This window comes from Cheilinus undulatus, linkage group 9 (assembly GCF_018320785.1).
Source record: "Cheilinus undulatus linkage group 9, ASM1832078v1, whole genome shotgun sequence".
Taxonomy (NCBI): domain Eukaryota; kingdom Metazoa; phylum Chordata; class Actinopteri; order Labriformes; family Labridae; genus Cheilinus; species Cheilinus undulatus.
Window position 1 is genome coordinate 1715342 of NC_054873.1, and position 24225 is coordinate 1739566.

The window sequence follows — 24225 nt, forward strand, 5'->3', positions numbered from 1 at the left end:
ACTTCTCTACAGCTGCATCAGGACACCGAGGTCTGACGACAGACACGGTCTACACCTTCTACCACATTAAACATGGACGCTGTATTTATCAATAGATTATCCAGAAAGATAAACACTCTCTGCCTGGTGTGACCTCCGTCTTCATTCACAGATATACATCAGTGGAGTTAAACACACTGCTGCTCTGACAGGGTTCTTCTGATACACTGATATGTTCCTTTCTGAAGTCTATGGTTTAACCCTTAACACTTATATTCTTTCATTCTAATCAGGGCTTGACACTGACACCCGCCAACTAGCCAAATTCGGGTGGATGTTGGCCGTGGCGGGTAGCAGCGTGACTCTAACTAGCCACGATGGCGGGCTGAATTTATCAGTGTCAAAACTAATGCTTCACTCTGAAAGTGCTTGTCAGTTAGCCCTTATGATTTAGACTTGTTACAGAGAGGCTGTTCGGCACATAAAAGCTCAAATTTCCCTCCAGATTAACTGAAATGTGGCCGGTCTCGTCATCCATTCATGCGTATTTTACACAGTGCCAAGGGCTTTGATGCAGTATGACACACAAACGCGACACTCACAGACATATACGGACACACACCCGCACTGATGTGTTGGTTAGACTGGAGGCTTCTATCTGTTTAAGTAAAATGTTTCAGAACTTGCAGGATAAACTCAGACCTGAAGTTTCTTTTTCTGCTTTAAAGTGCCTCTCTGTCCATGTCTGTCAGCGATGTTTATGTGTGTGTGTGCTCTCCAGCTGTGTGTCTCTGTCACTCGTGCGAGCCAGGGCGGGCGGTGTGTCTAAATATTGTTTAATTAGTACTCCATCTATATTGTTTGTTTGTTGAAGGCGATCTAAATGATAAAAACCTCTGCATGGGTGCACATACTTTAAATGTTATTGAAACTTTTAAACATTTGTATATTCAGGGTTAATTATACATTTGCCATAAATCGATAACTAACGGTTCTAAAAGATGAGAGAAACTCTGAAACTTTAAATCAGTTCACTGAGGCAGAGAGAAACAGAGGCAGAAGGATTAAAGTCTGTAACTGATCACTTAGGAGTCAAAGAAAATTCAACTAAACGGTGATTTTTTTTCTTCTTATACATCAGTTGTTTAATGTTCTCCAAATGTGAGCTTCACCACCAAATGTAAGTCATCTATTATTTGAAGAGATATTTTAATTAGTATTAGACACACGTATGAAAACATTTGCTCCATACAGTATAGAGCAGAGGACAGGAGAAGTTGGACACTTAATATTCTTTGGTGGAGATTTGTCAGAGTGAAAATTAGAGATGTTCTGTAATCTGCTGTAGCTTTTTCTAACAAACAGCCGGTTAACAGTATTTTAATTTTAGCATAAACTTGATTCCCATTAAGAAAATAAAAATCTAAGAGTTTTGACTCTCAGATGACTGTCTCTAACAGTCTGACCCATATCTCAGTAGTGTGCTGTTTCATATGTGCAGGGAGAGAGGAGAGCTGATGTTGATCATACTGGTGAGGGAAAGTAGAGCACGTGTGTCATATCATACCCTTTGTACCAAATTTGGCATATAGCTCAGAGTTACCAAACACCAACGTTGTGGCTAGTGGAAATACTGAGTGGCTAGTAAGTTTGCAGAACCACTAGCGACCGTGGCTGGTGAGCAAAAAAGTTAACGTCAAGCCCTGATTCTAATGATTTGGGCATTTCTAGCGTATTTTTTCCTCATGGTGCATTTCCACCTTATATGAATTCAGTGTGGGTTTGCTCTACTCTGTTCAGAGATCAAGCTTTGTCTTCCATTACTGCATTTACTCTGATAGTCCCGCCATGGGGTCATAGCATGGCTGCATGAAACCGTCCAAACGTCCAACATAACAACAATGGAGGACACTGAGGTGGCAGGTGAAACGAGTCCTCGTATTATTTGGGTGATTCAAATCAAAAAAATTCCTCGAGGCAAATTATCTGCCTCGAAGCTTTGCTTAAATCAGTCCTGTATCAATACACGCCCACGCTGCAGCCAGGACATCACGGCGTGCTGTGTTTCACACGGATGGCTATCTGTGTGTCACAATGTACTTGTTTTCACTGTTACTTTAACGTAACATGCATGATATGAGGGGTGAAAATCACGAGGGAAGAGAAGCAGTGTTGTTGACAGACACTTGTCCTGCGTTTTTATGCAGCGCCACTGTTCGCGGCTTCATGGCAGATACGGCTCTACGCCTGGACTGGTGAACCTACGCAGATCCTCGAGTTGATCTTGCCTGCATAACTCACAGCGCTCAGTTTGTGTCTGTAGACTTCAGGGATTTAAGAAACTTCTCTGACTGACCCGAAGGTTTCACAGACAGTCAGGCGTCACGATTCAAGTCCTGCTTTGGTGCTCTCTCTCTCTCTCTCTCACACTCTCACAGCATCACAAATAATTTGATAAGACTTATATTGATAATAAATTGACACCAATGAAATAGAAACCCACTATTACCACAGACAGACTGAGACAGAGACTAAATAGGTCAAAGTTCATCATCATACAGTCAGGATTCAACAGGTCACAGAAGCAGCGTTATCCCTTTAAATGTGTTCTCCCTGTCAGTGGATGGTCTTAAAGGTCAGATTATTATGGTGGATGAACTCACAAACAAAAATGTGCAAAATTAAAAGTGAACACTCTTTTAAAAACCGACCATATTCCTGTAATCGAAAGGTTGACCTTTCAGACACCATGAGACCACTGTGTGAATGATGGAGCTTTATTTTTTGCTATAATGTTAAATATAACAATTATGCATAAACTAGAGGATGTGAAAACGATTAGGTTAAGCGTCCCTTTACTTCAATGACAAATTGGAAAATAAAAATAAACTATTATAGAAGAAATAAAGTGTTGGCACTAAAAATTCCTTGGTAAAGGATCCCTAAAACCCCAAATATGGCAGAATCTAATGTCATTATTTAACTTCATGTCCTTGTAACTTTAAGAAATGTAAACTGCCATCAGAAATTCATTGCACTTTGTTAAATATATTTTCTTTGGAGAACCTGTTAATACCAATTTTTAATACAGAAGTAGTTCATCTAAGGGGTCCAGCTCCTTTTCTCATTTTCTAGTACTACTTCTCTTGAAAAAGCAAAAGTGACTGATTAAAAAAATGCAATATTTCTTACTAGAGTACTTGATTAATCGCCAGAAGAATCGATAGAGTACTCAATTACATAAAGACTCTATTACTGCAGCCCTAGTTGTTTGACACAGCTCCTTCAGGATTTACACAGATGCTTTTAGAATTCCTGCCTGGTGCCATTTCTTCTTGAGTTTTAAAAACAGGTAAATTTTTTTCCTTTCTGAACATTTCACTACTTTCAGGACACAAAAGTAGGATCCGTTTTTGCCCTTTGAATGCTTGGCACAGCAGATTTCTCCATGGCCTTTTGGTAGCATGCAGAAATCACTTCTTGCCCCCCATCAGGAGTTCTCCACTGCCTTTCTCTCATTTTCATCATTTTTCCAGAATTTGTAAACTTCTCAGTTGCATTCAAGGATCTCTGCCTCATAATGGAGACTCTGGAGTTCACTTCCAGTAACATATAAGACTTGTTTCATCATTTTAAGGTGTTAAGTACAACCCTGAGAAGATGTTCTAGTCTGCCTTTAAATTAAGTTCAAGGCCTTTAATTGGTAGCTTATATCATATAAATATGTGTTAACACTTCAAGAGAGTAAACTGCACAAAGTGTTTTACTTACAGAAATAAAAACTGAGTAAACTGTTGGAACTGTGCTCCAACATGAAGATGAACCAGGTAAACCAGTTTGAGTATTCATATCACGGAGCTTGTTAGCCTGTATTAATGTTACAGACGACTGTCTGCTCAATTCAAGGAATATGCCGTAAATACAAATTATATGAGGAAGGTAAGCCAACTGTTTGCTTAAAGAAACAGAACCGCTGCAAACACAGAGCTAGCTAACCAGCTAGCCGACTTAATCAGAGGACTAGCTGTTAGCAGCGGCTAACCTTCGATGCTAGCTCTGGCTGCTGCAGACTAGCACACCCTAATAACGCTGTACAGAGACTTCAGCTGATCGATACTATCACCAACGATCAACAATTACATTAAGTTATCAGTACAATGCAACATAATAGCAATATTTGAAGCTTAACTCGTCCAAATCGTTCGAGGCCCAATGCGGCCCGCTACAATGCTAGCGAGTTCCATTATCGGACGCTGTGCTGCTTGGCTGAAACGGTTATGTTCCTCGGTTCTGTGTTAGCGGAGCAGAAGAGTGTCACTTAAATAAGAAATACACCGACATTTATATCTGGCATTTCATATTTAAACACGGTTAAAGCCATGATTACAGTGCTACACGGATCGTTTATATAACGGTTGACCTGACGTCCCATTTGTCGTATGATGGACAATTACCGATGCGGCGCTTTCAGCCTCCCTGTCAGCACTGTAGATCCATTATCGGACAGACTCCGGCATTATGTCCAGTTTTGCCCCCTAAATTTACCCTCTTCTATGGGTAACTATGGACCATACAGGGGTAGAAAATGCGTTACTGCTTCTTGGTTGTCATTTTTTCCAAAACATGCTGATAATTCTGATTTTGGTTCAAAGTTAACACTTTTAACGGCTGCTGGTGTAGCAGTGTTTAGTGTTGTTCTAACGCGGCTGTATAATGGGAGGAATACATATTTCTGAAGAGGTTAAGTTCTTCTGTGCATAAGTCCAAATTGAATGTGATGTCGTACTTAGTTTAGATTTCATACAACAAAACAAGCAGGTCAGACGGGGACGTGTCCGATAATGGAAACATACCCCGTAGCTGCCTAGTCTCTCCAGACAAAGACAGCAGTTAGCCTGCTAGGCTAACCGCCGGGACAGCTAACAGGCTAGCCCGCGTTTCAAAAGGAGAGGGTCCAAAACCCACCGAGATGTCCCGCTTCATCACATCCACTTACCCCGTGTGTAATCCCGTTCCGACAAGCTTTCATGTGCACTCCATAGGTTCCAGTAATCCCAGTTCAACCAGTTCAGAGAAGCTAACAAACTGGTGGGTTGAGCAGGCAGAGCAGTCAGTCAACGTGCTCCCAGTTCACTGGACCGCAGCCATCACACGGTCACATCCCGGAGAAAACGGGCAAACAGCGGGAAACACCGACATTCTGGAGTCACTGCTCGGTCCTGGGTGGAAGTTAGACTAATTCCAGGTATTCCATGATCAGGTGTGATATTCCCAGAGTTTCCACATAGACGTTATCCCGGGTAAAAGACACGCAGACAGCAACAGACAGACAAACAGCACAGTGGGGCTAAATGGCTGTTAGGTTACAATGCAGCCAAAACACGGATACTGGATCACAGCAGTCACTGGACCTGGACTCGCTTCACTGGATCACAGACACAGAGTGGAGCTGGAGTCTCTGGACTGTGTGGAAACTGCAGGAGGAACTGGTTTACTTCCATAAAGCTGCATTCACAAAGAAAATCAGTTTGTTTTTGCCGTCTCAGTTTCACCAGGCGGTTGGCAATTTGGTTTCCCAGAGTACTTTAAATATACAGCCTGCAAATAAACCAAACGTTGTGACCTTTTACCCCAGGGTATGGTGGCTCTGAAGGCCAACTGTAATGACAAAGGGTAACCATGACACTGAGACATAGGGGTTTAATTATTTATTTATCTATTGCAGAGAGTGATATCTTTATTACAGATGATGACTGTTTATGCAGTGATTTATTTAAATTTTTTTTGTAGGTCTTTTTTCCATTTTATTTTTTTACAGAATGTGAAATTTTTGTTACAGGGGAGAATATTTGTTGCAAAGGAGATCTTTTAATTCCATAAAGTTTGTTTGATAGCAAAGGAATTTAAAAAACGAATACTGTATTTAGTTTCTGTATTTAATTCTGATATTTTTATTGGAGAAAGTAATTTTTGTCTTTTATCTCAGTGTTACTTTTTATGCTAAAAGTGCCAAAAAATCCATCCATCCATCCATCCATCCATCATCCATCCATCCATCCATCATCCATCCATCCATCATCCATCCATCCATCCATCCATCCATCCATCCATGCATCCATCCATCCATCCATCATCCATCCATCCATCCATCCATCCATCCATCCATGCATCCATCCATCCATCATCCATCCATCCATCCATCCATCATCCATCCATCCATCCATCCATCCATCCATCCATCCATCCTCTCCTGCTTATCCAGGCTCGATCAGTGGCAGCAGGCTAAGCAGGTCAGCCCAGACATTCCTCTCCCCAGCACCATTTTCCAGCTCTTCCTAAGGAATTCCGAGGTGTCCCTAGGCCAGTTAAGATATAAAATCCCTCCAGAGAGTCCTGGGTCTACCTGTGCCCTCCTCCCAGTTAGGCTTGCCCTGTAGACCAGCACAGGAAGGCTTCCAAATCAGATGCCTGAACCACCTCAACCAGCTCCTTTCAAGATGAAGGAGCAGCGGCTCCACCTCAAGCTTCCGCTGGATGTCTGAGTTCCTCACCTCCTTTCTTAGGCTGAGCCCAGACACCCTCTGGAGGGATCTTATTACCAGCACTTGACCCTGTGATCTCACTCTTCAGTCCTCACCCAGAGCTGTAGGTCCGGATTGGAATGAAGACTGACCGATAAATTGAGAGCAATACTTCCGATGCTGCTACAATCTACCTGTTGATTTTGCAGCCCGTACTACCCCCAGAAGCGTGGTTTATTAAGGTAAACATGATGTTAACATTTCCATTATTTCACACAGTAAACTGATGTTTTGGTTTCATTGATGAATTCCTGCTTCATGCTGCAGCTGGTCTCAGAATACTTTGCAAACAGTTTGCCACTTTTAACAGCTTTTCTCCCCCATTATTTGAAATTCATCCATGAGACCTGAACAGCAGACCTTACAGAGAGCAGTTTTTACAGAACAGAGCTAAAATCAGAGCAAGACTGAAGCAGCAGAGGTGGGCGGAGCTGAACAGCAGGCCTGGCTTTCTATTAGCCATGATTTTTATTATTTTGATTGAGCGCCCCCTGGTGGCAGAGTTTACATACAGTGTATTTAAGAAGCCTGGGAACCAATGAGGAAAGAATCCACTGAGGTAAATTCACACCTGATGTTGTTGCACCAGTGGAGTCGCCCCCTGCTGGTCATTAATAAGAACGTCCTCCAGCTCTTGGGAACTGACCTCTCACTCTCAGCTTAGAGATTGTGATTGTGAACTAAAGAACTCTAAATGACGTGTTTCTCTCAGAGAGCAGTGTGTAGGAAGAGCTGATTGACATGGTAATTGCGTGCCACCTGAAATTAGAGCGCTGATCAGTCAGGATCCTGATTATGTGGTGATTTAGAGCGACAGTTTGTCAGGATGAAGACAGACGGATCAGCTGGAGGAGTGGAGCTGTAAACACAGACTCCATCTCTGATCCTGATCCCTCTGCTGCTGGATAACATCAGATCCATCTCAAACAAAGACCATAAAGATGTAAAATAATCAATTAAAGACACAGCCTTCCTTTTTCACCATGCTCTGTGCTGAAGAGAAAAACAAGCAGACTCCAGAATGGACAGATTCCCCATGGCGTTTCACCACAGAACACACTGGGAGGAAAACGTCCTCCATTAATGCTGCGCTCACACAAACACCAACATGCATGCACGCTGCAGAAATGAGAGGACACGCTGTCCTGAATTGTTGAACATTTCTTTGAATTCTGCCTCTGGCGTCCGGTTTCATCAGCATTCAGAGGAGCAGCTGCAGAATAAAATGAGCAGATTTGATATTCCAGTCATTTCTAACCTGTTTTTATTCTGACAGTCTCTCAGACCAGCAGGATCATACTCCTGCTGTCTCCTCCTCAGCTGGTCCAGGACTACACAGGTGAGGGAGCAGACGAAGGTGACCACACTTAAAAAAGATCACGAGGCTGTGCTACACTTTCAGAATAATCTCAGACTCAAAGAGAGTAACCCCTCATTTACAGGTACAGGTGCACAGGGGCGTGGCTAGGGATTTAGGGCCCCCAGAAAGAATATTACACAGGACCCCCCCTTAACCAGCCAAGCAACAACTGTTGCATTGTCTTTACAAATATCTCTGCATTTAAATGTATTTCTGAACCATAATTTCCTTATATAAGAGCTTTTATTTTACTATGGTTAAATTAAATTTACTTGCATCATTTAGGGTTGGTGGACTTTCCCCCCCCCCCCCCCCCCCCGCAGTTATTTTATTTCAGTGTATTTCATATAAATTTCAGTCTGTTGACCGATTCATTTAGACCAGCGTTTACAACCAAAGAGCCAAATTGTTGAAAAATGCTTTTGCAAGAGCCTCAGTCTAAGTGGTGAAAAGTGGCAAAAACAGATTAAAGTGGCAATCAAAATAAGTTAAAGGTGGCAAATAATGGCCAAACAGCGGCAAAATAGGGGCAAAGTAGGCATAACATGGCAAAAAGTGGGTGAAAAGTGGAAAAACAGCAAGAAAAAAAATAGCAAAATAGGGCAGAAAATGGCAAAAATTGGTGAGAAGTTACCCCAAAATGAGTTACAGGTGGCCAAAAATGTCTAAAAACAGCGGGAAAAAAAAGAGTGTAAAAGTGACTTCAATTGGCAAGAATGCTGAAAACAGTGGCATTTAAAGGTGCAGTGTGTAAAACTGAATATCAACATCTAGAAGTGGGTTTCTCTGCTGGAAACTGTGGCAACCAGTTGAATTTAATGTGTATCTGTAATGTGAATACAATACAATAACTTTATTTATCCTTTTTTCCTCTATGTTACCATGGAAACATGTAAAAATCCAAGATGGCCGCATCCATGGAGGGGACCCTCCATATGTATGAATTAAAAGTTTATTCTGAGTTGTTGTTTTTTTTTTCCAACATAGTTGTTTTTGAATTTAGATGACTAAACACTTATTTAGATAGACCGTCTTACAAATGTTTTGCTTTATTTTACCAAGTTTTTATCAGCTAAATGCTACTAGGCTAAATATTACACACTGCACCTTTAATGGCAAAACGTGGCTTTAAAGGGCAAAAAGGGAAAAAATTACAAATGGCAAAAAAACTGGAGGCAAAAATGGAATAGAAGTAGTAAAAAGAGGCAAAAAGAAATGGCAAAAGTGGGCTTAAAGCAGTAAAAATAGATTAAAAGTGGCAAAAAATGAAATAAAAGGTAAAAAAAATTATAAATAAGGATTCAAACTGATGAATGTGACTTGCAAAGGATAAATTCTGAGGTCATAGTTTTCTTTTTTTAAGGTTTTCTGGGGGAATGATATTTCAAATGAAGACATAAAGAGCCACACATTGATTCTTGGGGGCTTGTGGACAGGCCAGGGGCACATATTTTTGTTAGAATAAATGTCCTCTTTAACATTTTTATGGCGGGATTTTTTTTTTTTAATGGGGGGGGGATTGTAAAGTTGTTTATTCATTTACAAGAAAACAAACTCAGGATTTTAAAAAGTCAGAACTTTACAGGAAAATTTGCAGTTTCCAAGTTTAAAAAAATCGTAAATTTTGACAAAACTAACTCAAAAATTTCAAGTTTTAAAAATCCTACATTTACAACAGTGTTCAGCCCACAAATGACGAGAAACCAAACTGACAGTGGCTGGATTTGACCTTAAAATCTCACAATTTACTAACAGCAGTTACAACTTTTTAAATGTGAGAACTTAAAGTGTTTTTTTCTCAAAAATGTAAAAATCCTCTTTATTATTATTCATTTCTAGAGCGGCCCTGATACACTGTTAAAATAATGGATGGCTAATTCATAAATCTTTTGTCAGGAACAAGTTTTATTGGGATTTTGAAAATGAGTACGATTAAAACTGTTTTTTTACTAAAGGTGATGAAAAGAATTGGAGAAAAATATTTTTACATCATTTTTTAAGTTTTTATTTCTTTTTCCACAGTGCACATTATTTTGCTCTGCAGGGCTTATCTGGGTTCAGCATTTCTGCACGGTTAACCATGAGCCCTCTAAATTAAGGAACAATGATCCTAAATTAAAAAACCTTTAAAACAATAATGCCAGCAACACAGACACAATGATCAAAAAATTAAAGTGAAAAATACAACCTGACAAAAACGTCCACTCTGATACTGGAGAGTAAGTGATGTGAAAGATGGCGGCCTCTATCAGTCATTAGTGCTGATCTCAGCAGTTTCAAATCTTCTTGGTAAAGACTGACGCTGTGAGAGCAACGACACATCTGCAAAGAAAACCTCCTGACTCTGTTTTGGCGAGAGCAGCTGGAGCCAGCGTGGAGCTAATTTTAACTTCCTGTTTGAAATATTTACGACTCTGATTTTTGAGTGGGAAGTTTGGGGGCTTTCCTAAACTCTGATGGAACCAGAGGGCTTCATTTTTACAGCAGAGACACGTGAGGGCTTTATGATGCTGAGTCTCCACTGCAGGGCAGACGTGAGACAAAAGTGAAGATGGGGTTATTTCAGCTGATTTATGATCTTTCTCAGCCTGGATGACGAGTAGGTTGTTATTTTTGAAAATGGGGTTTTTACTGTGTTTACAAAAATAATGCATCCACACGCTACACTCAGAAACATCCGGATCCATGTGAATACCAAAGATAAATCAGGAGGTTCCTGCTTGGATTTCTTGTTGAGTAGAAAGATTCTGTGGCGTAGGGGTCATCAGCTGCATCTTTTCATCATTCTTTCTGCCCTTGTTGCCTTTCGTAGCCCATTTTTGCCACTGTTATCCCCTGGCCTTGTGTTCAGTAGTACCATGACATAGTTCATCATGCTGGACCGTATCCTGTCAGCTCTGTTGTATTATGTTCTATCATATAGTGTAGTGTTGTATCATCTCTTTGTTTTATGTCATAAATCTGTAATTTTCTCATTTTAAAATGGTAATATTAGTGGTAAAAACATTTAAGGTAAATAAATGTGTGTGTGACTGTGTGAATGCCTCTTCAGCTCATTAAAAATTGACAGGAACTTTATCTGCTGCTGTGAGATAAAGAGTGGCACGTCGCCTTGGTGATGACCCCCCAGGCCTGCAAACACTGAGCTGGTTTAGATAGCAGGAGAATGAGAGGGTACCACGTTAGCATGAGAGCAGCAGCAGAATGCACAGGTCGTACCAGCCGCTGAAACCCGTCACCAACCGCTACCTGCAGCAGAGATGGGACCAGAACGACTTCGACAACCACCGCAGGAAGGTAAGACCGCTGAGGAGAAAGAGACCTGGGCAGACTGGGTAGTACCGGTCTAACTGGACTAAACTGATGCTTCCCTGCTAATATAACAGCCTGAATGTAGACTGAGGATCAGATACTGATTCTTGATTATTGACACATCCTGTTACTGAGCTAGAGTCTGACTGCACTGAGGGATTTCATAGCAACACTACGTAACATATCAACATTGTACTGTTAATGAATAGAAGTTGAAGTTTGAAGTTTTTATTTTATATTATGTTTAACATAAAATCACCTGCACAGCCTCTATGGACGTACATGAAATTAACCAAGAATTTAACCTTTCCAGGATTAGAGAGCACAGGAAGTGTTTCTTTGTCACAGAACAGAACAGTAGACAAAAACCACAGAAACAAACTGTCATTTCTTTTTTTTACAGGCTTTTAAAACAAAATCAGCAAGTCTAAACACATCAGAGTTAAACAGCTCTTCACTCTATGATCAAACATAAAATACATCACTAAATATTTGTACTAAATGCTTAAAATCGCACAGAAATATCACAATTATAAGGAGCAGTAAACGAAGTAACACAACCAAATGTAACACCATGTAACACGACACGACTGTTATGTCATGCTTGCGTCATGATCCCAGTGTCACACTACCTTGCGCCAAGTACTGTGCCCCGTTAGGTTACGCCATGTTACGCATGTTTGTTGTGCCACATTAGTTGCATCATATTACGTTGTATCATGCTACCTTGTGTCACAGCACATCATGCCGCGTTGTCAAGCCGCGTTGAGGCACATCATAAAGTTTCACGTCACGTTGTGTCATGTCACATTTTCTAGTACATTGTGTCAAGTTGTATCACATCTTGTTACGTCCCGTCGCATTATGTCACGCTACGTCACATCATGTCAAGTCACGTCACGCCACGTCTCGTTACATTGCGTCACATTAATGTCACGTTACATCATATTATGTCACGTTATATCACATTATGTCACGTTACATCTCATTATGTCATGTCTCGTAACATCACACCTCGTTAAGTCGTGTCTCGATACACCGCGTCACATTTCGTCAGGTCTGGTTACGTCGCGTCTCATCACGTCGCATCTTGATACATCCTGTCTTGTTACATCTCATTACATCGCATCTTCCTATGTCCCGTCTCGTTACGTTGCATCTCGTTACGTTATGTCACGTCACGTTACATCCTTTTAAGTCGTGTCTCATTATGTTGCATCACATTTTGTCATGTCTTGTTATGTCACGTCACGTTAAATCTTGTTAAGTTGTGTCTCATTACGTTGCATCACGTTTTGTCACGTCCCGTTACATTGCATCCCGTTACGTCGCGTCTCATTATATCGCATCTTGATACGTCGCGTCTTGATAAGTTACATCTCGTTATGTCTTGTCTCATTACATCTCGTTACATCGCATCTCCATACGTCCCGTCTTGTTACGCTGCATTTCATCACATTGTGTCATGTTACATTGTTGCACATTGTGTTATGTTGTGTAAGTCACTTTATGTGATGTTATGTGATATTTCATTAAATAAAAGTCGTTACTTTATGTGGTATTAAATTACGTGATGTTATGTTGTTGTAATGTTACATTAGATATTGCATTGTAATGTTTCATAAAGATATTTTCACATTGGCTCAGTATCTACACTGTTACGTAACATAACTGAATGTAACACAACATAATGATATGTAACACAATGTAGCATTCAACTATCTCACATAATGTAGCATGATGTAACTTAAAGTAACACTTTCGTTTATTGCCAAAATCAAAATGTTTACTAAAAATCTAACTAAATCTAACTTTCAGTATTCTGTCATTAAAGAATATTTTCAGTATAATTTCATATCGTACCTTCATATGCTTACTCAACTTCACTGCGGTAACATCATCTTATTTATAATCTTATTCTTTGTAACTTATCATGTCTAACCTCCTGTAGCATTTTTTAGTTCACTGTATCATTTTTGTATTATCAGAAATAAGAGTTGTTTTTACAACTTGACTGTGAATATATCATTAATAATGAGGAATACCTGTGTTTACCTGTCCAGGTGAACTCTGCACTTCCTGTTGTGGACACCAAAGGTTCGAGGACCCCAGCTCACGTCCAGCTCAAGCTGAAAAAACTACAGGTGAGAGATCAGACGGACTTTTTAATGCGCTTTAATGTGATTAATGTTGAGAAATGAAGGTAAAATCCCTTTTCCTGAACATGTGTCATAACCTTGAAAAGCTGATGGATTTTAAGTGAGTCTTGTTAAAGTGGCCCTGTCATTCTTTGATTTTCTTCATGTGATTAAGATCTGGACAGCCCTGGATTAAAGTATTATCAGAGAAATATTCCTCAGAATGATTTAGGAAATGTTTCTGTCTTTGTCCTGGCTGGGATCCAGCTGCAGGATGAGCGTCTGTCCACCATCGACAGAGATAACCGTCTCCTGGCCTCCAAACTGGCCGACATTGTTCACTCTCAGGGCCTGGTGGATCACCGCAACCACTACCATCTGAGGAGGTAACACCTGCTGACTCGGCAAAGGTCACAACCTCGGTATGTGAGGTTGTGTCTGGTCCTTCTCACGCCCTGATTCTTCATGTTCTGTAAGGTCATGTCCTTTTGACACTTGGGATGTTCAGCTTAACATCAGAATTTTCTGCTGTTCAGTTTAAGCTGCAGTGAAAGTTCAGTCCAACCCTGACGGTCTAATCTGACGTTAAGATTTGTCTCCATCCTGTGTCGTCATCCTGATCTTCTGTTTTGTCTTCAAACATTAATATTCTCCCTCCTCCCTCGTTAACCGAGCTACAATGATGCTGGAGCGCCTTGTTGGACCTTTAAATAATTGATGTGACCAGTCCTGCTCTGTTACCACGCTGAATTATTGATCAGGATTTTTACGTGTGATGGTGCTGACGGTCTCTGGGATTTATCTGCTCTCACACTCCTCTAAACTCTAAAATCTGTAAGGGTTTAAACTACATGTATTTACTCACAATAGCTACAGTTTGTGATGATGAAAACTTCATCAAAATATTGTGATAACTTTTTGAAAAATCAGGATTATCCTGATCCCAGCAGACCCCTGGATTCCCACTGGATCACAGAAACTCAGAACCTGATCCACAAAAGAACTGAGCATCCTTTTCCTTCAAAGCTGTGGGCTGAAGGCACACATACACAAAAAAAGTGTACCAAAAAAGTTACGATGGGTGGGAGCCCTTAGCAATCATACTATACCAGTTCCAAAAAAGTTGGGTCACTGTGTGAAATGTAAATAAAAATAGAAGTCAATGATTGTCAAATCTCATAAAGACATTTAATTCAGAGTAGAACATAAACAACGGATCAGGTGTTAAACTGAGACATTTTCTCTTTTCATGATAATATTAACTCATCTTGAATTTGGGACACATCTAAAGAATGCAGGGAAACGGCAACAGAAGGCTGGAAAAGTAAGTGGCACTATTGAAGACTCGATCCAAATAGCAATTTAAGCTGAAATTGTGTGGGGATGCTGAGAGCTGAATTGTGGAAGAACTGCTGAAAATATATCTAAAAGCACAAAAATAGCTGAAAATAGCATAAAGATAGCATATATTGGCATTAAAGTAGCTGAAAATGGCAATCAATAGCTAAAAAAAGGAAAACAACAGCAGAAAGTAGCCTAAAAACTGCTAAAAATAGCTTAAGGATAGCTAAAAGTAGCCTGAAAATAACTGAAAATACCATAAAAATAGCTGAAATAGCCTAAAATTAGCTGAAAATGGCATTCAATGGCTGGAAGTTATAAGCCTTAGAAGTTGAAACAGCTTCAGTGGATTTAAAGAGCCCATCTGAAATAATTTTATTTTAGTTTTAGAAAAAGCAAAGTAGGTAAAAAGTATAAATAGTTTTTAAAAGTATTGAAAATAGCTAAAAAGATCACAAGAAGCTGAAGAGTATGGTAGTAGAAAAGTGAAAATAGCCCAAGAAATGCCAAAGTTATAAGGAGTTGAAGAAAGTGCAGATTTGTGAAATTTTAACAATTATTTAACATTGTTAAACAAAGTTAAATATTTTAAAAACTATAAAAGTTAGAAATGAGAAAAGATATAGCAGTTGAATGACAAAGAAACTAACTTTTTTAAAGTTCAGACGGTGTCGATATGACAAAGTATGAAGGAGGAGATAGCTGGCGCAGAATAATAATAAACAAAATGGCCGACGTGAACATCGATAGAGCGGACACTTACTCAGCATCCCTACTAAAAAGCTGGAGGAACGTTTTACACCATTAAGGTTAATCTTGAACAGATGACTGGGTATTAAAGGAGCATTTTAGAGAGGCGGAGTCTCTTAGGAGTACAGATGGGCAGAGGTTCACCAATCTGTGAACAACTGAGACTAAAAATTGTGGAATAATTAAAAAAAAATGTTCCTCAAGAATAAAAACAGTAAAAACAGGCATGATTCTGTACTGAAATCCCTGCATGGGCTCAGGATCACTGTCACCTGAATATATTAACATTAACACAAGAATTAACCTTTTATTCATGCATAGGAGGAGTCTCCTCTGCAGAGTCCACCATCTTGGATTCCTGCATTTTGCATGCATCAACAGTACCACAGATAGGACTGGATATGAGATGTGTGTTTTTGAAACCACAGGTTACTCAGCATCAGAGAAGGGAGGATTGCAATCAGTAATCTGACTGTTAGATGTTGCAAATATTCCAAATTCAACACACTGCACTGTTAATGTCCAAAACACTCTGGTGTCGGCTGTTGCACTGCACTGATTGATGTGCTTCAATCGCCATCTCTAACAGACAGTGAAAGCAGCACGTCAACGATCAAACTTCCCAGCAGCCAACTTCTTTTTCTGCACTCTCAAGCTGAGCTGCCACTACAGCAGCCGAAAAGTTTGTGGTATCTAATTTTTAAGCTGAGAAGGTGCTGCCACACTGCTTCCTTCACTCTGCAGATCCTTAGATTTCCATTCATGTTTGAATAAAGAACAGTCACAGCATTACGTCTCTAACAGACTCTGCGAATGTCCTGCTTTTATCTTTTTCCTGTTTCGTCCTCAGTTTGAATGCCGACAAAAGGAGGGAGGAGCTTCTGTTGGTCAGCCGCCAGAATCAGGCCATCTACCAGCGAATCACAGCTCGCCAGTCGGAGTACCGCCGCCAACTGTGGTTGGATGACTGGGAGAGGGCAGAGCGACGGCGAGAGGACATCTCTCGATACCCCCGAGGGCTCACAGAGAAACAGGTGAGTCTAAACAGAGAGACAGGTGAGTCTAAACAGAGAGACAGGTGAGTCTAAACAGAGAAACAGGTGAGTCTAAACAGAGAGACAGGTGAGTCTAAACAGAGAGACAGGTGAGTCTAAACAGAGACAGGTGAGTCTAAACAGAGACAGTTGAGTCAAAACAGAGAGACAGGTGAGTCTAAACAAAGACAGGTGAGTCTAAACAGACACAGGTGAGTCTAAACAGAGAGACAGGTGAGTCTAAACAAAGACAGGTGAGTCTAAACAGACACAGGTGAGTCTAAACAGAGAGACAGGTGAGTCTAAACAGACACAGGTGAGTCTAAACAGACACAGGTGAGTCTAAACAGAGAGACAGGTGAGTCTAAACAGAGACAGGTGAGTCTAAACAGAGAGACAGGTGAGTCTAAACAGACACAGGTGAGTCTAAACAGACACAGGTGAGTCTAAACAGAGAGACAGGTGAGTCTAAACAGACACAGGTGAGTCTAAACAGACACAGGTGAGTCTAAACAGAGAGACAGGTGAGTCTAAACAGAGACAGGTGAGTCTAAACAGAGACAGGTGAGTCTAAACAGACACAGGTGAGTCTAAACAGAGACAGGTGAGTCTAAACAGACACAGGTGAGTCTAAACAGAGAGACAGGTGAGTCTAAACAGAGAGACAGGTGAGTCTAAACAGAGACAGGTGAGTCTAAACAGACACAGGTGAGTCTAAACAGAGACAGGTGAGTCTAAACAGACACAGGTGATTACACATTATCTCTAATTTTGCACCACTAGTGTGAGAACAGGGCCAACAGCACACATACAGTATGTCTGGTATAAATCCTGTAATGCATGAGCTGGAGCTGAGCAGCAAACATGAACCCAGTCTGAATCAGTGTTAGACTGACTGAAAGCTGACTGGCTGTTACACATCAATTAAAGCCTTACAGTCACAAAAACAAGCTTGAAATCTGATTAAAGTGCAATGTTTCTGTCTGTTTTTTCTGCAGAGGTCACACAGGAAGGTGAAGTTTGCAGCTGTGGACAGCAGCGAACGCTCGACAAGCTGCAGCAACACCAACATGGTTCAACGTGACAGAAAAACCTGAAATAAAAACTCAGAGTCTGTTTAGACCGCACCCTAATGATCTCAGTCATTCTGAAACCTTTAGTCCATGTGTCCAACCTACACCACCATCCAGTCCAGATGAAGACAGCCCAGTCCACCGCTGTATCAGTCTGAGCTAACACATACTAAACTGTTTTCACTCCACATTAAAGGTGCATTCACACGAAACATTTCGGATTACTGCTGGGGATCTAAATGACTAAAGCTGGAATAAATGTGTTTCTAAACAAGGTTTCTCTTATTCTTAAAGTAAAGAAGAAAACTGATCATTGCCTTTAGTCAAAAATGTGATTTTATTTAAGATTTCTGCAGCCAGGGCTGTGCTCTTTTAGTACAGATGTTTTTCTCTAGTTATGACTTTTTATCTGAGTTATGATTCACTTTGTCATAATTATAACTTCTGATCTCTCAAATATAACTGTTGAGCTTTAAAATGACTTATGTCTCTTTATTGTGAATTTGATCTGCTTATTAGGACTTTTATCCCTTAAAGGTAACTTTTTACCTCAAATTCTTAATTTTTTATCTCTTAATTAAGGCTTTTAAGCTCATTTTAAATAACTGTTTATCCCTTATTTATGACCTTTGATCTCTTCATTATGACACTTTATCTTTAAATTGAGACTTTTATCTCTCTATAATTAATTTTAAGCTTTTTCAATGACTTGTGTCTCTTAATTGTGAACTTTTTTTTATCTCATAGTTATGACTTTTTATCTGAATTATTTACTTTCATTGTATTTTTTAATAATTATCTATTTTGAGGTGGCAGTCTGAGCTTTCCTAGATGCTTGCTGCAGAATAAAGACATTTTAATCAGACTGCTCTGATTTATGTTTGCTGCTTATTGATGAATGTGAGATTGATCGTGGTGAAATAATTTTTATCTTGCCCAAATGTTGCAGATGAATCCTGCTGTAGTGTCATGTTCCTTCTCATCTTGAATGTTTGAGATGTTTTTGTGTCTCCCTCTATGTCGTTTCTGCTCTTAAAAATCAAATTAAGGAAGAAAAACCCATCGTATCTTGTTTTATAGCCTTTTTTTAAAAATTAAACTTCCCTCACATTTAGACAGAAATGCTGTTTTGATGCTGAATCATATTTGGGTGAGCTGTTATGTTCCTAAATTTCTGGTGTGCTTTCGTGGTGTAATTTTGGTCATCATGTTCAAAGACAGTCCATGCATGGTTTGATTTGTGCATGCTTACTGTGAGAGAAGACTGGGACAGTAACTACAGATTTTCTCCACTAGGAGGCAGTAAATCCACGTATCTGCTCCAGATACAGGAGTGAGAGGAGCTCCATCCTTCATGTCTTTATTTTTAGTTATCAGAGACGTGGAAGATTATGTGCTCAGCAGACTCAGCAAACACTCTCTTTCTTTTATTTCCTATCTATCCCTAATATCTCTGTTAATTTAACAAATGCACTTTAAGAATCGGTGCTTTGACTCCATATTTTTCATTCAATTTTCATTCAACCTTTATTTAATCTCGAGATGCCATTGGGAGCACGCTCTCATTTACAGTAACATCGAGAGTACATTAAAACAATACATGCAAGACAATAAATAAGCAAGGAGAAAGAAACACAAATGCAAATAGACAAAGATACTTGAGAATAAGTGGAGCACAGTTTAAAAACAGTTACAAATATGTACATAGTAGTTCCTTATGTTTTGAAACTGTCCTATGTTAATAACCGAGCTTAGTTTTAGAGTTTGCTGTACAGTATTCCATCTGTTGGGGCTGCACAAAAGCTGAAAGATGTTTGTCCAATTTTAGTGTTTACTCCTGGAACATCAAGCATTATCCCGTCACTTGAATGAGTTTGATAATGGCTAGTTGACACGTTCAATAAAGAGGTGAGGAAAAATGGCAGATGTCCAGACAGAGCTTTATAAATAAAAAGTAACCAATGCCTGTCTCGTCTAACTGATAATAAGGGCCAGCCCACTTTGTCATACAGGATGCAGTGGTGAGTTGAGTAACTGTCGCCAGTAACTCAACTGGCGACAGATTTACAGATTGTTTCTGAGATAATGTTGATTCTTCTGGACTAAAGAGGAAAAGACCATCCAGAATGTTATCAGTGTTAAAAAGGCAGCATCTGTGATGCTATGGTGTTTTAGTACCCATGGGTCACCAGCACATCTGTGAAGGCTCCACTAACACTGACAGGTAAGTGCAGGGTTTTGAGCAACAAATGTCTCCATCTAGACACCTTTTTCAGACCCTCCATCCTCCAGGAGCTTCTGTGTTTGATGAAGTTCTTCTCTGAGAGGAAGAATGTTGATGTCTCTCTCCTCAGATCAGCGTGTGGAGGAATTGACAGCGGAAAAAAGTCCATCCACAGTGTCAGTCTGTCCTGCTGCAGAGCTCGGCTAGACTTCTCCTCAGGCCAGGATCAGCAGACCATGTGGGAACCATTAAGCAGCATCTGTACCCGTAAACCAGAGCTCCACTCACCACCCTAACACTATTTACATCATTTATTCCTTTATTTCAAAGAGGACTTGGATTAAAAACGACATAAATATAAATGTGATCAGCTTCTTATGTCCAGAAGGAGCTGGGCAGACAGCAGTGGTGTCGGTTTATTGGAGAGCAGAAGTCCTTCCCTGTTTTTTCCCTTTATTAAGACCAGAGGGAGCGGCACAAAGACCTGCTCCTCTAGATCTATGAGAGCGAGACGTTACACAAGAAACTCTGGTCCAAAACACCACAGAATAACACAGGGACACAAATAACAAGATTTACTGTAAAAATGTCTACATAAGAGAACAGAGGGCTGGAGGAACCATCCACACAAGGTATTTTTCTACTTTTACCTATTTCTTCCACTTCTTTTTGCCAACTTTCCCCATTTTTTGCCACTTTTAACCCATTTATGCCATTGTTGACTATGTAACCCATTGTTGGCTCTTTTTACAGTGATGCTATTCTTTAAAAATGTGTCTAAGTTTCTTCAACGTTCAGCAAACTGACATTTGTGCACTTTATTGCCTAGCCATGAAGTCTGGCATTACTTTCCTGATAGTTCAGAGAGTCCGTCCACATTTTTAACATCACTCATAACAAGACGAGGTTAAAACCTCGCACACGGCTGACAGCAGCTATCTGGGATGCCTGTTGACATTCATCTTGGAAAGCTCCCATAGAAAACATTTGGGAAGAGCAGGACTTTTCAGGAAGTCTTCAGAAGGTGATTGGAGGAATGTTCTGTCTGTCACAGTCATGACGGGCCAATCAGAGCCACAGCTGTGAAGGCTACCTCTGCTTTAGATTGTTGATGGCGGAGCTTCATCTAAAATTGATACCAAGGCCGGTCAGGAGAATAGTGAGGAGAGTTCTGGCTTGTTTCAGGATTATTCAGCTCATTTCACCAAAAAGAGCCGCTTCTTAGTTCAGGATCACTTTGGCTTTTGAATCAAACAAAGTAAGCATAGTTTTTTTGACCCATGATTGATCTAACTCTGGTTTTTTCCCCCCAAAACTGTTGGACTAAATCCTTTTAATCTTAGAATATTGAAAATTTAACATAATACTTGATATAAAACTGTATATTTTTTTGACAATCAAGCACTAGTTCTGACTTTTTTCAATATGCTGAATGCTGTAATTATTTTTTACATTAAACATAAAACAGTGTGAGTAGTCTTCTGTGACTGTCAGTAAAAAATAGTAATGTTATAATTACTACTACTAATAATGATAATAATAATAATAGTAACATTAATAATGATAATAATACCATAAGACTCAGAGAATAACTTGATTTTACAGAATGTTTAGTATGAAAGCTTTGTTCATCATGATCTGTATTGGTATTTTATTTGACTGATCACAGATTAAATTCATTGGTTCAAAAGTCTGCTACTTTGGCTCTGCTGTGATGTCAGCCTTTCCCTCTGGCTCTGACATCTGATTGGTTAAACGCCACACATTAACAGCCATAAACACAGTGAGAGTATGACATCACTTCCTGTTTTCCCACCACTTCAGCATCTCTCTCTGTGCCGTCTCTCCTGTTGATAGAGCCAGAGCTAATTTGTTGATTTGACTTGATTTCTCATCACTGCTGTTGTTTGGTAGCTGTTGGTTGAGATGTCAGCAGGTCATCATCAAGCACTCTGGCTCTTTAGCGCCATCTGCTGAATTGTTAGCTTAGCAGTTAGCTTCTCTGACTTAAGCTTGTTTTTCTGCCTCTCCCTCTGCTGCTCTCTCCTGCCTTTGTGCTAAATGTTCAGTTCCTCGTAGCTCTCCTTTACAGACAACAGCACATGTCGGAAATAGAGTTGATTTTTAGCTTTGGAGGCCAGGGTTAGAAAATGGACACATTTGTGCTGTTTACATGTTGTTAATCTAACATTTAAATGACTGAAACCAATGGCTCATCCTTACTTTAAACACATACCAGCTCCAAATATCAGTTGTGGCTCTCATTAACTAGTAATCCGTAACCGTATCGGCCCAGAGAGAACAATATCTGTCCATCTCTTTTCCTTTTCCAGCCTAAAATACTTCACAAAGAACAGACAGACGAAAATAACAGACAAATCAGAATAAAGGCAACCAGATATTTACAGATGAGCTGATAAAAGAAATACAATTCATACAGCAAATAAACACTAAAATCCAATGATTAATGATATGAATAAAATCAGTGAAAGGTAAAAATAAAAGCAGAGATTAAACACTGGAGAAAACAAAAACATTCAACATGGCTGTCCCATCTATTTTGGTAATGAGCTATCTGTTAAAGACAAGGGATCAGAAAATGTCTCTCTTGGTAGTGGGAGACTGTGGTGTGCCAAAGCTAGCCTCTACTAAAGCTGAGCTAACCCTGGTTCATGTGTTTCCACAGGGGGGCGTTGTGACAGAAAGCTCAACATCTGTATCCAAATGAAGGCGTTCATCTTCAGTCATTGAGTCCTAAAGCAGTTTACGCTGAGAATCTGTGTTAGAATAGAAACATGAGGGAGGTCCACAGTGGAGCTGGTCTCAGAGCAGTCTCATCTCCACTGGTTGCGATTGGTCTGTCAGTCTCCCAGTAACACGGCCCAGTTACAGACTCACCACACACAAGCTGCTGCTTCCTCCTCTCTGACCAGCAGGACCATCAGGATCCTCTCTTTAATCATGTTTCCTCCATCTGAGGATATAAAAGAGAGAGAGAGAGATTCCACACTGTGAGGGACTTCATGAGTTATTATCAGTGATCCAGAACATCCAGTAAGAAGAGCAGCAGGGACTTCAGTCTCTCATAAATATGTCAGCATATCAATAAAAATAACCTAATAATTCAAAAACATGTTTATCAATATTTTTATTCATTGAAGACCTTTTGGAATGAGGCTGCAGCATTATTAATAATTAAATGTAATTTATTCAGCCTATTTGTTTTAATACAAATTAATACAATTTGCAAAATAATAATAATAAATATATTAAAAAATATTAATTTGATTTAATTACCGTACCAAAAACGTACAGAACCTTGACTTCAAAAATGATGTACCTACCAAACCGACATTTTCCCGTACTGTTACACCCCTATTAAACAGGATTTAGATGTAAGATCAAATGCTGACAAGACTGATTCCTTAAATTTCACTTTTTCACGTCTCCAGAGAAAATGTGTAAGTCTGTGCAAAGTTTCAGAATGGTTTGGAGATGATTCCACGCTTTGATAGCTTTAAAGAAAAATCAGACTGTCCAAAGGCAGAGCCATGCTCAGAGATACTACAGTCTGCACTGGAGGCAGACCTTGAAGATCTTAAATGTAATCAGAGCAAAGTTTGACAGAGCTCTTCAGTGGTGGAGGAGATGCATTATGGATTATTTTAGACACTAAACATCTGAATACAGGGTTGAATGATCAAAGCTGAGTGTTTTATATTTATCCAGTATATCACAGGGGTGATTCTGCTTGGATTGTTGTTACCCCCCCTTGTGTAACTAATTACTTCTGTGGAGTGTCTGTGCGTGTGTGTGAGTGGCTTGGGTGCTCTCTTGGCTGATTCCTCACACCTGTGCTGCTGCTAAAGGTGATCAATGAACAGCTGCAGCAAAACCAATCAACCAATGAGAGGACAGCACCAATCAGCCCATCCCTGATAAAAGCCTGGCCATCCTTCAGTCTGCGCAGCTTCACCTTAGTTTTGAGCTCGCCACTGGGCCTCTTTGTGTTTGATTTGTTTAGTGTTTTGAACGTCTGTTAAGATTCTGTTTGTTGAGGCACTCGTTTGATGCACTGGGCCAGGTAGTAGTTTAGTTAGGCACACACATGTAGGTTTTGTTATTTGTTTAGTCACACCAGGTTTAGGGGTGCTGTTCTTTTGTTATTAGATTTAGGCAGTTAGAGTAGTTAGGAGTTATGTTTAGTTTGTATCCCCAGTTAGTTTTAAAACATTAGTTTAGATTCTGTTTTATTTGGTTATTAGTTGAACAGCACTCGTCGGTCCTTTCATTTTGCCTCACTTTTGTTAAGCACAATTTTACTTTTGTAATAAATACCTTTAATTTACCAACTACATCTGGTTTTATGTTACTTCCTTTACCCACAACGAGCTGGTCCCAACAATTTTCCTTCTAGGATTTTCAGGGCTGGC

General features: G+C 39.9%; 2 protein-coding genes across 5 annotated transcripts in view; both read right to left on the minus strand.

Annotated features, from left to right (window-relative positions):
* The window catches only part of LOC121514979 (zinc finger protein 609-like), a 57216-nt gene extending 51833 nt beyond the window's left edge, over nt 1–5383 (minus strand). For all 3 annotated transcript variants that reach the window (XM_041795479.1, XM_041795481.1, XM_041795480.1), the window contains exon 1: nt 4976–5383. The gene's annotated coding sequence lies outside the window, so the exon portion shown is untranslated. The remainder of the gene's footprint in view (nt 1–4975) is intronic.
* A 13727-nt stretch (nt 5384–19110) lies between these two features.
* The window catches only part of LOC121515729 (NACHT, LRR and PYD domains-containing protein 12-like), a 34305-nt gene continuing 29190 nt past the window's right edge, over nt 19111–24225 (minus strand). For both annotated transcript variants that reach the window (XM_041796672.1, XM_041796671.1), the window contains exon 8: nt 19111–22766. In XM_041796672.1, coding sequence (XP_041652606.1) covers nt 22748–22766 — 19 coding nt within the window. In that variant the 3' untranslated portion in view covers nt 19111–22747. The remainder of the gene's footprint in view (nt 22767–24225) is intronic.